This window comes from Polypterus senegalus, chromosome 7 (assembly GCF_016835505.1).
Source record: "Polypterus senegalus isolate Bchr_013 chromosome 7, ASM1683550v1, whole genome shotgun sequence".
Classification (NCBI taxonomy): domain Eukaryota; kingdom Metazoa; phylum Chordata; class Cladistia; order Polypteriformes; family Polypteridae; genus Polypterus; species Polypterus senegalus.
The window spans coordinates 189,607,333-189,621,558 of NC_053160.1; the positions used below are offsets into that span (position 1 = coordinate 189,607,333).

At 42.6% G+C, this 14,226-nt stretch overlaps 1 protein-coding gene across 22 annotated transcripts in view; it reads right to left on the bottom strand.

Annotated features, from left to right (window-relative positions):
• Positions 1-14,226, bottom strand: part of LOC120533089 (ankyrin-2-like) — a 299,192-nt gene that overhangs the window by 24,979 nt on the left and 259,987 nt on the right. For all 22 annotated transcript variants that reach the window (XM_039759757.1, XM_039759758.1, XM_039759764.1 and 19 more), the window contains 2 exons: positions 4,907-10,120; positions 3,925-3,999 (listed from right to left, as the gene is read on the bottom strand). In XM_039759757.1, coding sequence (XP_039615691.1) covers positions 3,925-3,999; positions 4,907-10,120 — 5,289 coding nt within the window. The remainder of the gene's footprint in view (positions 1-3,924; positions 4,000-4,906; positions 10,121-14,226) is intronic.

Below are 14,226 nucleotides of genomic sequence, written 5' to 3' on the forward strand. Positions count from 1 at the left end.
CTATTCATGGTGGCTCCAAAATCCGTACTGACCCCTACTCTCTCTTCTGTTCTTTTCCCGGTTTTCTGTGGTGGCGACCTGCCCACCACCACCTGATCAAAGCACCGTGATGTTCCTACATTGATGGATTAAAGGCCAGAAGTCCACGTGGCCGTCATCATCAAGTCCTTCCATGAGAACCCTGAATACCATGAGGACTAATTGTGTAGTCATTTATGTGAGGTAGAATGCCTAGAGGCGACTGGGTGGTCTCATGACCTCGGGACCTCCTACAGATTTTATTTATTTATTTTTTTTTTTTTGTTTCTTCTGTCCTTCCTGGCCATCGGACCTGACTTTTATTCTATGTTAATTAATGTTCTCTGATTTTAATTCTTACTTTGTCTTTATTTCTCTTTCTTCATCATGTAAAGCACTTTGAGCGACATTATTTGGATGAAAATGTGCTACAGAAATAAATGTTGTTGTTCACATTTTGAATCATCGGTCAATAAGACTTTCTTCCAGTCTGCAGTAGTTTGCCGCTGGAGTGACCCGACATTTGCGCTATAGACATATGAGCGCCGACAAAATAGCGCCCATTAAAACGCGGCGTCAAAATCGCCCCGACAAAATCGCAAAAGTTTCATTAAATATGAATTACTAGTTTAAAGCATGTATAATAATGTTTATTTTAGAAGTCAATATTATGAGACACGGCACGCAGATAGTCCTTAAGATCACGGCGTGCATACGTAGGAAGAATTGCAGCAAGACGTCTTGATAGTTGAGCGTATTTAGACTTGTTGGCTGCCTGACTGCTGGTAATTCCGCTTTGTATACGACGCGTTATGCCAACCCTCGACTGAGTTATTTGTTCGTGGCATGCCATCAGCAACACGTTCTCGTATGTTCCGCATGGTGATAGGAAACAACGGGTTGGCTCGTCCATTGCGTCTCAATCGACCAACCTAATTGTCCTCCCAGTAATCATAAACATTCTGGAGATTGTTGGGTCTACTCACGCTCAGTTCATCGAAAGCAGACCCCAACATCTTCTGGAGGAACGAAACTCAGTGCAATTAGCATCTTATAACCTAGCACATAATGTGTACATAATGCGCACGCACGCGTCCCACTCTCTTGGCCTCTCTCGCGATTTTGTTGTGGCGATTTTGTCGGCGTGCATTTGTCGAAAACCAGTTAGCGAGTTTGTCGGCGCTCATTTGTCCGTCGCGGTTTTGTCGGTGAAATATGCAGCTGGTCTATCAAGGCCCTCTAAGGAATGGCTTTCTTACTGCCACTTGCCCTGTCAGACCTCACAGTATGAAACTGACATTTGCTTCTTTTGGCCACAGTTAAGCTGTGCTTGAAGCTGTGGTGCTGTGAGGTGCCTATCATGCAAGCTGCTAGCCCTCAGAAACTTGTCTTCTGATTGGCTCTCGACTTTGGATCTGGCAGATCTCTTCCTATAAAGACAGGGAAGGGTGTTGAACTTCAGGCCTGGAGGGCCGCAGTGGCTGCAGGTTTTCATTCTAGCCCTTTTCCCTTCATTTTAATAGCCCCGTTTTTATGGATTCAGGGCTCTGAGTGGATTCTTTTCTTCATTAAAATGACAGGCAAACAGAAATGAGACATGAAACGAGCTAACTGATGATCAGCTAAATCGGGGCTGCAAACTCCAACCAATTTCACTCCAATCACTTTCTTAATGAGGAGCTGAATCCTTGCTGTTAATTAAACCCGTTATTAAACTCTTTTTAAGAGTTCCAAACTGTTGATTAAGGACACTGTCAAAATGTTTTGGTGACCTGAGAGATCAACCTTAATGAGACCTTCACCTTTCCTTGTCTTTACATATAATACGCTACCGTGGCTGTCAGTTTGTCTGTCCAGGATTTTAAATCACCTTGTAGCTTGCAAACGGTTCGACCAATTGACCTGAAATTTGGTACACATCTACTACGTGACCTCTACTGTCCGCTTTCGGGGTGATGATTGACCTCCAAGGATTTTTCTCTTTTAATTTTTACTTTATTTTATTGTAGAATCAACTCTCGTGGCGGGCAGCAGGGTGGCCATGTGGCGTAAGCATACGGGTGCTGTTCTCATTCCTTACCATCTTCGCTGCCACTTCCCTCTACCTTTTCAAATCTTAAATCATTCTTGAGGCAGATTGCAGACTTAAGCGCCAGCTGAAGTGAAAAATTAAGGAAAATGTACTCAGTAACTGCAACACAACCACTGACTTAATCAGTTTTAACGCAGAAAGATGGGCCGCTAGGGTGGAGAAAAGAAGAGCTGCTCAGGAACAGCAAGCGCATCAACCTCTGAGCAAACGAATGATAAACATACAGAGAAGGAGCAGGAAAACTAGAGGTCAAGTGTATTCACTGCATGTTATCGAGCAGTGCCCCGTTACTGGTTTTCAGAAATTGTGAGCTGGTCATATGGCGGCTTATTTTGTGTCTCCCTGTTATTTGGCTTCTAATTAAGGAAAAAGATACAACAAAGGGGCCTGAGTCAAGTTAATTAAAATTAAGGCAAAAGAAGTTCATTAGCAGCAAAACTGGTCAACCGATTAGGAAGATGGTTAGAATGAAAACCTGCAGCCACTGCAGCCTCTCCAGGCCTGGACTTCGACTCCTTTGCTATACGAGTTTTTATTCCAGTTTCCAGTTGCCTTTGGATTGTCTAGGACAGGGGTTCTCAAACTCGGTCCTGGGGGACCCCTCGGGCTGCGGGGTTTTTGTTCCAACCAGCCTCTGGTTTTAATTGGACTCCTGGGCTAATTAAGTGAACTGTTGTTTCCCAGATTTCATGTTTTGGGAACAATATACAAATTAGAAAACTAAGTTGGATAAAAAAAAGTATTAAAATGTACTAAGCAGTTATATGTATTTTTTTTCTTTTTAACAGTATTTTCATCTTGATTCTCATTCTACTTTTCTAGGTGTCTTAATTGTTTAATTAATCCATTATTTACTACTTTGTGGGGCTGACGCTAAAGTAGTTGCAGCCTTTCACGATTGAGTGTTGTTTGCTTGGGTTTCTGCTCGGCTTGTTTTTAATTGTCATTATTAAGATTCAACGAAGGGAGCAAACTGCACAGAGAAAGGGCGAAATACAATAAAAAGAGAGTTAATCCCAAGGGGAAATTCACATAATAAAGTATCTATCTATCTATCTATCTATTATTTATCTTTTATTCTACATTCAGAAAAGCACAGCAGCATGATTTTTACATTTATAAGAAACTTAGAAATATTTCTGTTTTTGCTATGGATTTCAATGCTTAACTCTCTTTTTATTGTATTGTAATAGCAGCTAACTAAATGAGATCAATGCTATCGGGTGTTGTCACCGATTAGGAATCTGGTTGGAACAAAAACCTGCCGCCACAGGGGGTCCCCAGGACTGAGTTTGAGAACCTCTGGTCTAGGACACCACCGTACTCACCGGGATATTTGATTTCTCTAAATGAAAGGCCTATACTTCTAAGGGTAATAACGCTCAGTCTCATCTCATTTCATTTGTTAATTCCTGTTTTCTTGCCAATATTGTCCAAGTCGTATTTCGGAGGGTGTAGTGACACAGTCTGTTCCAACTCTGCCTAATGACTCACAGAGGGTTTTTAAGTAAATCGACAGAATGTGGGACAACCGTACAAATTGTCTGCGTCAACTTGCAAGGCTTCATTTACTTTAAGTGATAACCTAAAATTTCAGTTCAAACCTCTGGTAGTTTACTGCTGACCTTTTCACTATTTTAGGCCATTCACTGCATTTCAACGCATTCAATGTGAAGAAAAACTGAAGTGTTCTAAAACTTTTGACCAGTAATGCATATACAGTAGGTAGCGCTGAATGAGTTGTGACTTCTCCTCCACTTCAATCACTGTTTCAATCACCACCTCACACACAACACAAACACAAGGGCCATTACCTGTCCAGCTGAAGCCCAGGTGGTCGGCAATGACAGCCAACCGCTCTTTACTCCGCTCTTCGTCCTCTTGAGGATCTGTATTTGATTGAAACACAGCAATGATCAACAAGGGAAACTTCAGCAGGTTGTCAAGTAAAAGTGAATTCATTACACTTGGCTCATTAGTCTGCACTTCTAGTCATCCAGCAAGAACTATAAATGTTATTTCAAGGCAGTTAGAGTGGGTGGCCATTAAAAGGATGTTTTAAGGTATGCTAGCTGCATGTTAAGACGGTTATTTTGCATTGCTAGCAAGCATTAGCAGTCAAGGAGGACAAAGACCACATGTTTGTGACACGGCTAAAATGTCCCTAAGGGAAGGAGACGAGCCGTTAAGTGACTCCAATGTTGCCCAAACTTGATGCTGTCGCGATACAGTGAGACTTTTGTGACAGATCCTCTGTGGCTGTCACAAGACGGTGAAATATGCTAAATATCACGTCAGTAAAATGACCGAATTCACGTTCAAGTGATGAATTGTACGAAATGCAAACAGGTAGCATTTAGCCAACATCTACAGCAAGCAGAAACTATGAATCTGTTCACTTCAGGGAGATCTAATTCAGAATATCTATATTCCGAATTAAAAGCAGCTCATTTTTCATTCAAGTGCTACCTGAGAAGGATCTGTTGATTGTGGGAGCGGCGCTCGTGTAGAATAATCAGTTACTATGCTCCTGCTGGACATAGTAAGTGATGTCACAGAATTTCGCAGAAAGGAAACTCACAACAACAGATCCAAGCAAGCCTTTGTCTTAAAGTTCTACCAGGCTTATTGGTCAATCTTGAGATTATCAGAACACAAAGGAAAAACAGACAGCCACGACACATCACTGATCACAAAACCATACAGACAACCAACAGAAACATTTACTAAAAGAGAGATGTGCAATTAAAATCTGAATGTGCAGTAGCACAGATAATCCCAGTAGCTGGGAGGTACCTTCATGTCGGTCGCGGACATTGTCGTCAGGAATGCGTTGAATCTGAGTCTCAACCGACTCATCCCAGATGGGTCTCATGTCAAAGATGTCTTCAGGAAGCGGAATCTGAGATTCAAACAGCGGCTCGTTTTCAATCACCGAGCCGTCCAGAGTGCTGCTCTCGTCATCGGAGACGGCTTCTTGCTCGCGCTCCGCCTGAGTTAACCTTTCTACTAATTTTGATGCTTCATCGCTTATCTCTTCAAAGAATTCTATGGAATGTTTGTAGAGTTCAAAGAAGCGCTCCTTGCTCTCTTTGCCCGACGAGGACTCCTGGGCTGTTTGGGCCGACTTTAATTTTATTGGGAGTTTCGATGGAAACGCCTTGTGCTTTAGACTGTCGGCGCATTCTGTTTCGCCCTTCACATCTTCATGAACAGTAGATGCTTCTGCTTCTGATAATCTCTTGGATTTGACAGTTTGTCTGGATTTTGCATCTCTAGCTACTGCTGCGTCCGATTCGGATTTACTCCTCTGGTCTTGCTTGACCGGCAATTTGCACTTCTTTTCAGCACCTTTAAGAGACTCGGCTCGCTTAACCACAGGCTGAGTAGTGTGTTCTGCCTTGGTGGTGCCAGATTTGACAGGTATTTTGGATTTGGGCTTAGTTTCTTCTTCTTCTTCAGATTCCTCTTTATGACCATCCACGTGTGAAACAGGTTGCATAGAAAGGTCACTTGACAAAGATGCTGTGTGGGAAGGTTCAGAAGAGCCTTCTTTGTCCAAAGTTTCAGGGGTTGCATTGGAGAGGGCAACGCTTTCTGAGGCCACCGTAGGGATTTCGATCACAGACCGCTGATCCTCCGGGGAAGAATCTGAAGATTCTTCTTCTTGTTCGGCATAAACAGACCTGGTGACAGTGGAAAAGTCTAACTGGACATTAGTAATGGAAGTCTCTGAAACAAGGAGACACTCGTCTACAGATTCATCATCTAACATGGGATTCACCTCTGTTGATTCAGCTGAAGGGGGGACACTTTTTATACTTTTGGTCGAAGCCGAAATTCCCATTTTAATTGGGATTCTTGATTTTGCTGTTGGAGAACTTGAGCCGCATTCTGAAGTGTCCTCACTGCCCTCAGATTTAGAACAGGATTCAGAAAGTGAAACTTCTGATGGTAGGTAGACATGGCTGACGTCACTGCTCACTCTCTCACTGGGTAACCCGTCTTCATCTAAAGGACGGGTCCCTTTGTTGGGCATTTCCTTCTCTTCTTCTTCATCTTCTTCTAGTAAGTCTTCTTCAACCGGCTGGTCTCCAATTTGGAAAAAGTGAAAGCCTTCATCCGCGTAGCTTCTTTTGCTCATATCAATTGCCCCACTTCTGGTCATTTCAAACAATTTGCCTTCCTGGAATAGAAATGGGTTTTGCTCACTGCTGGGTGTTCCTTCTTCCGTAGGCGTTCTAACGGGAGTTGTATCAGGAGTGAGTCCTTGGGATTGCCTGTCGACCATTAAACCAAATATTTTCTGCTCTTCTTCCTTGACTCTTGCTGCAAATGCATCATCATCCTCTCGTATGGCACTCCAAGAATCTACTTCACTTTCAACTTTTGCCGATACTCCCCTGGACTGAGTCGTGCGACTCAAGCCCTCTCTGTCGTCTGCCGGTCTTTCATCCGAAATGCAAATCTCTGGCCCACGACACAGTTCAGTGTCAAGTTGTGAATAATACTCGGAGCAGTCACCATCGATTTCTCCGGCTGGTGCTTTGGACCTTCTGATCATTTCTCCCTTGACATCATCGGTTACATTGACTCCTGCTGGGGTATCAGTGACATCATAAGTGTCTTGTAACTGCTCCAGTGCAACATTATCGTAGGGACTTGTCACCTCTGCCGTTTCTTGGCTCTGTTCATATTCCAATGAATCCGTTACAAGGGAATATTCACAGCCACATATTTTGGACTGAACCTCAGACTCCGTTTCACAAGCAGACTTCTGATCTGGTAATATGTCAGCAGACTGAGCAGGAGTTTTGCTTTCCACTTCTGTTATCAAAGACTCCCTTTTGAACCCGGCATCTTCTTGAATTGAGCTAAAACTACCACCTGTTTGACATGGTCCTTCACTACCTAAGCTCTGCTCTGCTCCACTGATTTCTGAAGTTTTACTGTGAGGTAAGGATTGCTCCAAGTCAAACTCTTCTGGGCTCGAACTGTCGCCCGCACCGGGAGGAAGAGGAGAAGGAGGCTGAACCGTAATAAGGGGTTCACCCAACAGATGTGAGTCAGCCGAGCTTGTAAGATGAGAGACCTCCGAGTCGCTGTCAGAGGAGCTACGATGGTAAGAGATGACTCGCACTTGGATATCACAGTCATCTCCAAGACCAGAGGTGCAAATCCCCTCAGCCTGTTTGGTGTCTTTTTTGACATCTTTCTTACATTTTGCTTCTTGCTCCATTTCATCAAATGTTTTAATCTTGGCTACCATTTTAAACATTTCTTCTTCAGGTGTAAATTTCTTTTTTGGTTCGCTGCTATCTGAGGAATCATCATCATCTTCTGCTTCTTCGGCATCTTCAGGAATTGGAGATGGTTTTGATAGCACGGACAAAACTTGCACTTCAGGTGTTTTAGGGGTCACCTCGTAGCTCACTTCTTCTGAGCTGGGGGTATCGGGTGACAGGGGGCTTTTTCCAGAGCTCTCCATTTGCGACGTTTGTTCTAAGCTATCGTCATCAGCACTGCCTTCGGGGTCTCGGAGGAGTCTATTCCTCATAATCTCTGAAGGGAAATCAGTTCTTAAAGGTACAGTCTGGCAAGTTGGCTCCACTGGTGGAAAGGCTGGTCTTGCTTTTTGATCCACTGGGCTGTTTTCTAAAGAATCTCGGCAAGGAGACTCTTTAGTGGGACTTGGCTCAATGGAATCTGGCGTTTTACGGGAGGAATTGTCCTCTTGAACGGGACTACCTTCTAAAGAATCCTTGTGACTGATTGTCAAAGAATCATCGGCAACAGGGCTGAGGCCTTCCGATTCGTGCTGGCAGAGTTGCAAATCTAAGCTTTCATGGCGATACAAGTAATCGCTTTCTGTTTTTAGGGAAATGGGTGGCTCTGCTACGCTCTTCCCTTCAGGCACTGGAGCGTCATCTTCCTCAGGGTTTAAAAGAGTGTCGACTGTGTCTGACACCCTCCGTGAATCAGATCGAGGTCTGTGCTCTTCCTGGACTATGCGCCGTTCCTTCTCGGTGTCAAATGTTGACTCACTTGTCCTTTGACCCTCGAAGTCATCTGTTGCCAACATCACAACTGCATCAATTGACCGACACTCGGTCTCGGTCTCTTGGAGCTGGGTTTCAGACAAAGTCATGAAGGAAACTCTAGCAGAAGAGTCCCTTTCGTGAACAGCTCCAGCTGGACCTGTCTGCTTGGCTCTTTCTAAGATTTGCTGTTCAAGTTTCTTTGGAGAAAATGATAAGCTTTCTGGGCTTGTCTCTGGAGTCTCTGCCAAGCCCTCATGTTTATAACTTTCTTCTGAGCTGATCTGAGGTGTTCCATCACCTAGGCTGATACTTGGTGAATCTGCTGCCCCCTCATGTTTGAGGCTTTCAGAGCTGTCATCAAGGACCCCATTCTGTAATGCGATTTCTTCTTTAGCGAAGTCTGCGGAAAGTGTAATATTTAAGTCATGGGTTGTGCTACTCGTGGCCACTTTTTCCAGATATTGATCATCTCCATTGATCCTAGTGAGATCTCCATCTAGTTTGTGTCCCATTTCCACGTCTTTGATGGGCTCTTTACCCATCTGAATGCCCCCTTCTTTTGGGTTGGCAACTTTCCCTTGGGCATGCTGCATTTCCTCCCGTTTCAGAAGGCTTTTAGAGTCAATGCTGTCTGACTTTGTATGGGTTAATGATGGACCATCATGAGCGCCTGTAGTACTTGTGGTTGAGAGAGACTCTAAATGTGTGCTAAATGTCTGTCTGTGGGTTACTGTCAATGGTTCGGACGTGTGTTCTTTACTCTGTGTGGCTACCATGGATGACTGGCATTGAACTTTATGGGTCACGTCTGCTGACTGTGATTGCTCACCTGATAACTGAGCAGATTTGTGCTCAAAGAGCCCTGACCTTCTTTTGGAGGGGTCTTGCCCTGTCTGGAAAGCCTTCATTAGTTCCCTTACAGACATGGTCTCCTCCAGCCTTTCGGATGAGCTAGATTGTACTTTGTGCGTCTGTTGCTGCGATTCTCGTTTATCCTGAGAGACTGTCCTCTCTTCTTTCTTTGGAATCTTGCTGGGCATTTGCCTTCTTCCCTTTTGTTCCTCTTCCACCTTCTTCTGAAGAGCCTTTACCTTTTCTTTAATTGATCCTATGGGAGTCTCCTCGACCACAGGAGAAACCTTAATGGGAGCTGGCGTTGGAGAAGTGGCCAAAATGACGTCCTCATCCAAAGACTCTTCGGAACTAAAGCGAGAAACATCGGACTCCGATTCGTGCACATGTGCCTCTTCGGTCGAAGCTTTTGTTCGTTCTTTCAGTTTTCTCCTAACTGGTTTTTTGATCCCTGGAGACGTCTTTTTGCCCTCCTGTAAAGAAGAATGTTCACGCTTCTTTTCAGCCTCCCTTTTAATGTACACCTCTGTACATCTTTCCTGGACTATATCTTCTTGAGGTTCAACAATGGCAGGCAAGGGCTGCTGAAAGAGGTAATCATTAAGGTCATTATCTAGGTACGACACCATGCCAGACATGTCCTTGACAGAACTTTTTGGAACATGTCCTCTGTCAAGTTTAACTTCCTTGAACGCAGGTTCATAAACTTCCTTTGGAGCCCTTGTTCGGGCTTCTTCAATTTCTCCATCGCTGAGGAGCTCCCATTCCTCTTCCTGTCTAGCTGTGATTCTGTCACTATCTTCCTTTCGTCTCTCCTTCTTGCTCAGGTAAGGACCACCTCGAAGAATTTCACTTACTTTCTCCAGGTCCTCTTTCACTTTTTCAACAATTTCAAATGGCTCTCCTGGTACCTCCTCAGCACCCTTTCCTAGAGTGCCCCGCTCGATTGAGCTCGCCTTCTCTGTGGCGTCACTTGTTAGAATGGCAGTCATCTTTATCAAGTCCTGCTTCATTTCAGACACTTCTGAGAGAATGTCAGGGCTCGCTAGTGCTGGGGGGTCCCGAATTAAGTGTGTTTTCAGTGCAGAGGTATCAGTGGATTCAGTGTCTTCATCATCTTGGGTGGTAATGGATAACGATTAAAAGTAAAATGGAAAATCAGAAACAGAGATTGGAGAAATGTGATCAGGACTGGAACAATACAAAATCTTTGGTTCATGAGTGAAGTCAGGGAAAGGGGGAAAAATCAAAAAGTTGGAGAGGAATGGCTGGTGGATCTACAGATCTGGGGGGCAAAAAAGCAAAGCAAAGCTAACGGGGAAAAAATAAAATAAAGTGGGACGGAATGGGCAGGAAATAACTTGCTTATTTACATTAAATTACGAGAGCACATCCACGCATACAACACCAAAAGCAAGAAAATAAAAATCTTAAAAAAAAGAAACCAGGACACCAACAAACCAACAAAAACAGAAAAACAAAGGAAAAAAACGGAAAGACACAGTGGCTTTACAGAGAAAGAGGCATCTCAAGATTGTTCAGATGTAACAGATTCATGTCTAAAGAAACCAAAAAACAAAAAGAAAAACAAAAAGAAAAAGAAAAATCAGACACCAGAAATAATCAGAAGCTGTTCTCCTCTATAAGGCTGTCAGAACAACAGTAAAGCGCCTTCAACGTCTGCACAAAATTCAGACAGGGAAAGCAGCCAACTGTTTAGAGCATCTGGAATAAGGATTTATCAGAATCACAGCAATGTGACATCTCGAGGGTAGCAAAACACATCACTCTTTAGAAAAGGAGGCATGCTTCTCTCCCTGGGAGCCTCCTCATTGTTCTGACAAATCAAATGAAAACACAAAACCGCAAAATAAGAAATGAAAAATACAAAAAGGAAATGTGTGTGATTGAAAAAGTGTATGCAAACCAACACAAGAAAAGTTATGGTGAGCAACAAAGCACTCACACGGACACACGTACACTTAAGCCAAGTTATTTCCATGCAAAGCAAAGTGGGTTAGAAAAGCGAGGCATGCTGCCTTAGGGGAGGGTAGATGAGCAGCAGTTTAAAAAAAGAAAGCCTTCCTTCAATTCCAATTCATTTATAACTTTTAAATGCTAAATTTCTCTTATGGGACAAATGAAAGATCAACTATTTATTATATGGCACCCTATCTATCTATCTATCTATCTATCTATCTATCTATCTATCTATCTATCTATCTATCTATCTATCTATCTATCTATCATATAGTACCTTTCACTCTATCTATCTATCTATCTTATCATATAGTGCCTTTCACATCTATCTATCTATCTATCTATCTTTCTATCTATCTATCCACTGTCACACACGTGTACCTTCAGGACAGCTTTAAGGCTCTAGTGGTGGTAATTCCACACCAATCCACTAGGTGGCACTGTTGACTAACACCTTTCCTCTTCCTCCCTCTACAGACGGTCCTACCGCCTCTGACGTCACTTCTGATATCTGTCTCTCTAGACCAAGGGTGTCAAACTCCAGTCCTGGAGGGCCGCAGTGGGTGCAGGTTTTCATTCTAACCCTTTTCCTAATCAGTTTCCAGTTTTCACTGCTAATTAACTTCTTTTCCCTCTATTTTAATAGCCCTGTTTTTAAGGATGAAGTCTTCTGAATTAATTCTTTAAATGACAGTCAAACAGAAATGAGACCTGAAACGAGCCAACAGATGACCAGCTAAATTGGGGCTTCAAACTCCAAGCAGTTCCTTAATGAGAAGCTGATTCTTGCTGTTAATTAAACCCGTTATTCAATTGCATGGCTTGTTGCTGCTCTCTTTCTGACACAGCAGACATTTCCAAAACTGTTGATTATTCTGTTTTTTTTTTCTTAAGAATTCCTAAAATGTTTTGGTCACCTGAGGGATCGACCTTACTGAGACCTTCATCTTTATTTTCAGATTTTGTTTGATGGTACAGGTGAGCTGGTCATGTCCTGCTTGTTTTATGTCTCATTACTGGCCGGCTGCTAATTAAGGAATAAAACTAAGGGGCCTGAGTCAAGCGAATTAAAACTAAGGCTAAAGAAATTTATTAGTTATTATTAATTTAAAAACTGGTCACGAATTAAGAAGATGGTTAGAATGAAAACCTGCAGCCACTGCGGCCCACCAGGACTGGAGTTCAACACCCCTGCTCTAGACCCACCTCCTCATGCCTGACCTATACTTAATCAAAAGTTTCACCATCTTGGGGCAGTCACTCTTGGGACTCATGTCTGTGAAGACGTTTCTTTGCCCTTCCAAATGCATTAATACTTTGTGTTTTCTTTGTTATATGGGATTTGCCTGTGTGTGCCATAACTCTTCATGCTAGTTTGTGTTTTTTCATTACACCATCGATCAATCAATCAATCAAGTACTATGCATCTTCTTATATAATACGCTACTGTGGCTGTTCATTTGTCTGTCGAAGATTTTAAATCACCTGTAACTCGAAAACCGTTTCATCTATTGACTTAAAATTTGGTACACATATACCACGTGACGTCTACTATCCGCTTTCGGGGTGATGATTTTTATTACTCTTTTTATTTTATTTTTATTTTATTGTAGAATCAGCTCTACTCATGCGTACGGGCGCCATTCTCATTCCCTACCACCTTCACTAATCATTCTTCAGGCAGATTTAAGACTTAAGTGCCAGCTTAAGTGAAAAATGTAAGAAAAGTAATTGAAACACAAAAACTAACTTAAACAGTTTTAACAGGAAAAGATGCCAACGAATGAAGAGAAGCAGCGGGCCGCTAGGGTGGAGAAAAGAAGAGCTGCTCAAGAAGCAACGAGCGCATCAACCTCTGAGCAAACCAATGATAAATGTACTGAGAAAGAGAGCGTCTGAAAACTACAAGTCAAGGGTATTCACTGCACGTTATCATTATAGCAGTGCACCGTTACTGGTCTATTATATTGTGCCTTTCCTATTTATTATATAGTGACTTTATCTATCCATCCATCAATCAATCAATCACGTACTGTCTGTCAATCACATAGTGCCTTTCCCATCTATCTACCCACCTAACCCACTTACTGATCTACCTACCTACTTGCTATGATTTAGCCAGGATTTTTTTCCTCTGGCTCATGTAAATCTTTTGAGTTATTATGTTTTAGCTATACTTGGGGGCTTCACTCGCCCACCTCCAGATTTGGTTTACTGGATGTACAATTTTAAGAGATTGCAATTTTCATGGGAATTGTTACATATGCATTATTTTTACTTTTACTTTAAAACTTTTGTAAAAACAATATTTGGAATTAACTTTTCTTCAAGATCGCATTGAATTTTGATTCCACGTTTGGACTTGCATCGTGACACCGCAACGTATAAACTGCCTGTGAGTGAATTTCGTTTCTTTCTCTCAAATAAATAAAATGACTTTCTCGAATGTTTGTCCATGTTCCTTCTTCTTCGCTTTGTCGTTGACGTATCATCTAGAACGTACAAAATTATTGTCCTGATGACATTTACAAGAGCTGAGAGCGCAGGAAGTGTGTCTGCTAAAAGCATTCACACGACTTAGGTTAGATGACCGAGGTCTTGGTTGAAAATAGTGGTAAGTAGGGCGTGACTGGAAAGAATCTCATGTTAAAAGTCTCCATCTCACGGGACTTCATGCCGTGCCAACGTTTTTAGGAATCTTTTAATTCTTACTGACAACATGAATTAGATGATCCACAAGTCTCCGGCTTAAAGTTGAAATCCAAACAATATATTCAATCTAATAGTAATAATTTCCGTTTTTTGTGCTAATGCAGTCTTTCCTATCCTTTTTTTGAGACTTTCGAATTTTCGTACTTCCATTATCTCTAACCTGCTGTGCATGTGTACTGCGCCAACGTTTTCAAATTCTTTACGATGTTCTACTTTGTCATCTACGCTTTGTCCTTTATTTCCTTCATAGTTAAGCCTCTTTCTCGCGGGACGTATAACGCTGGTCACATTGTGAAGTGGGGGGCTGTTGCGGTCGGATCAGCTGCTGTCGAGCTGCGTGGTCTGCTTGTCGGGCTGCACGTCGATCATTAAAATTCCACGTACAGCAGCTCTCCTTTTGTCTCACGTGACCTCAAAGTGTCTTCCTAGAAGGTCACGTCTCGTCTCCCTCAAGATTTTTTTTTTTTAATATGTTTAAGTGTGTTAAATATTGTTTTGTCAGATTATTTAGTATTTCCACATTATGTTGTG